This window comes from Adiantum capillus-veneris, chromosome 28 (assembly GCF_014529385.1).
Source record: "Adiantum capillus-veneris isolate H3 chromosome 28, ASM1452938v2, whole genome shotgun sequence".
NCBI lineage: Eukaryota > Viridiplantae > Streptophyta > Polypodiopsida > Polypodiales > Pteridaceae > Adiantum > Adiantum capillus-veneris.
Window position 1 is genome coordinate 50,077,326 of NC_140958.1, and position 2,801 is coordinate 50,080,126.

Here is a 2,801-nt window from a genome sequence, read left to right on the forward strand (position 1 = left end):
AATACACCATCTTTCTATATTCAAATGTACGCGAAGTAGAAATGTCCTAGTATATGAGGTTGCAGAATGTCATTTATCCAAGCATACATCAATCATGAGGTAAATAAGAGTATTTGACCTAAACCTATCGGCTGCATTCTGCATATCCAATGGACTATTTTTATATGTTCAAGCGTTAGCTCTTTGTATATTATATGAACACAAAATGGTACAGTTGATGGGTGAGCTGATGTCAAGTGTAAGTGTTATATGTCAGTGCATATTAAAGGTTGGGTGAGTTAAGCTTCTACGGCCGGCGTGATATTAGGAAGCTGTCATCTGTCATCTAGAGGAAGAAGAGTTGGTGGTGGTAAAGTGCAAGGGTGGCAGTGGAGTTGAGGAAGGTGACGATGCCGTAGCCGCGAGCGCCTCGAAAGTTTCCAGTGCCGCCAACAATGGCGATCTCGTTAGTGCCAGCGTTGATGAGGCCTTGCAGGCTGATGGTGCCATTGAGCGAGCCATCGTCGAAGGCGAGGACCTCCACTTCGACGCCGTGGAAGTCGGCGGTGGAGCTTGCTTGGACGGTGTAACCACGCATGGAGCCGAGCAGCGTGGAGGCTGGGTCAGCGCCGTGCGTGACATTGAAGGCGAAGAGCTGTGTCTGGCCGAAGGTGCCCGTGGAGCCGGTGGGGTCAATGGGAGCGATGAGGGTGTCCATGTCAGGGGGGGCCAGCCCCACTTGGACATAGTACTCCAGGGGCCTGGACTGCACGATGCTCCAGTATTAACAACATGAGGGCAACGTTTAGGGCGACCTGGATCGACTGCTGCCTCTTCAACAACAACGCATTAGCTGACCCTTGAGAGTGATTATGCATGATGGCCTCGATTTGTGTGTGTGTGTGTGCGGGCTGACGTGGCGTGGCAGGTGCGTGTGCGCGCCACAGAGAAAGGGAGAGATGATCAGTTGAGAGAGAGAGAGAGAGAGAGTCTTATGAGAGAGTTCGATAGTGGGGGGGGGAGAGATCTGTACACTTGCTGCTTGATAAGAGTATTGGTGCTGGTGCAGCTATGTATATAATAGCGCCTGGCCTGCCGGATGTTGACTTTGTATACGAGCTTGGCGGATGTTGACTTTGACCTGGCCTGCCGGATGTTGACTTTGTATACCAGCCTGGCGGATGTTGACTTTGACCTGGCCTGCCGGATGTTGACTTTGTATACGAGCCTGGCGGATGTTGACTTTGACCTGGCCTGCCGGATGTTGACTTTGTATATCAGCAGCCATCATCCATCATCAGATGAGCGATGAACCGGCACCACACGTGCGCAATTGAAACAGTAGACACGTGCGCAATGAACTTGACGTTGCATGAGGTCATAGATAAGCATGCATGCAGCCGGTTTCCTGCAGGCTGCGATGCTCTCTTGCCTCCATTGATCTGCCCACAAGCTAGCTATTCCAAACCAAACAAAAGCGGACTTGGAGTTTTCTTCCTTAGACACAAAGATGCTCGTTTTTCATAGGCTCTAGTAGAGAAACCATTCAAATCTCAATGATAGATTCTTTGCACTCAAGCTCAATGATGCACAAAAATTCTTTCTAGACACAAAGATGCTCGATTATTGGGTTTTTGATGGGCTCTAGTAGAGAAACTAGTCTTCCTTGGTGGGCCTTGCTATATAACATCTATAGAATATAACATGACACATTCAAATTGACATTCATTTCAAGTTTTGTAATGTCAGTTTGATTCATCTAGAATACATGCACCCAAGGTACACTTGGTCCGTTGCATGTCTTACCAAGCATGACATCTTGTATAAACTTGCAAGTAGCCTCTGGATGGAGCTTGTGAATATATGGCATTTGTTACAAAGCTCCCATGCGTGACTACATATTTTTAGATTGTGAGCAAAGATGTCACATTGCATGCTCCAACCTTTATACAATGCAGTAATTTTAGACCATGGCCTAGCATATGGACGATAAGTTAGTTTCAAGTTGTCTGCAGTTTGCTCCCTAGCTTATTGATGCTTGGACTGTAATCTTATAGGTCTTGACATTAACTTCATACTGACACCTAGTACTAGGAAACGAGGACATATATAGTATGGAATCAATAACTTAGACACCTAGTATAATATCAACTATTTAGAGCTAAAGTAAGGATGCACAAGGTCAATTCACTACTTTGATACACCACATGCATTCACTACTTGTGTATTCACTATTGTAATACTTCACATGCATTGGCTAGCAACCGTATGCAAAGAGTTGTGTGTATAACTAACATGTGCAAATGTTGATCAACATCGATCGAGTGTATAGCTATGAAAACGAGATCCAAATAAGCCGAAGTACAGGAAGTAATGCGGATAATTATAAAACAAGCAAACAGATAAAAGTATGAACGAGCTGCAACAATAAATGAGGTGCCTTACTGACCTGCAATGTTGTACTCCTGCTTTTTGATTGTCCGATCTACATGCCAATATTTGAGTTTAACTACAAAAAAGCAATGTGAATAGTTAAACAAATCGTGTTGCAATGAAATGTCAAAGATTGGAAGTGCAAAGTATACAATGCACATCATATAGAGGTGCCGTACACAAGTATGGTGGAGAGCTCACACTGTGGTCTCTCCAAAAAATTATAAGAAACGGAAGCCGTGCCCTGCCCCGTAGCGTTAATGTGTTGCGCCATGTGAACACATGCGCATGGGAAATTGGATACAGATAACAGACCTTGTAGTGTTGCTGAGATGGAATCGCGCTCGTGCAATTAGAACGTGTAGTGTTGTGAATATCTGTCCTCCCTG

At 45.1% G+C, this 2,801-nt stretch overlaps 1 protein-coding gene across 1 annotated transcript; it reads right to left on the bottom strand.

Moving 5' to 3' along the window:
• Positions 1-325: 325 nt before the first annotated feature.
• LOC147420430 (uncharacterized) lies at positions 326-1,267 on the bottom strand. Its single transcript, XM_086504538.1, has 2 exons — positions 1,121-1,267; positions 326-745 (listed from the first exon to the last, which is right to left on the bottom strand). The coding sequence occupies exons 1-2, from the start codon at positions 1,265-1,267 to the stop codon at positions 326-328; spliced, it is 567 nt and encodes a 188-aa protein (XP_086360664.1).
• Positions 1,268-2,801: the final 1,534 nt, after the last annotated feature.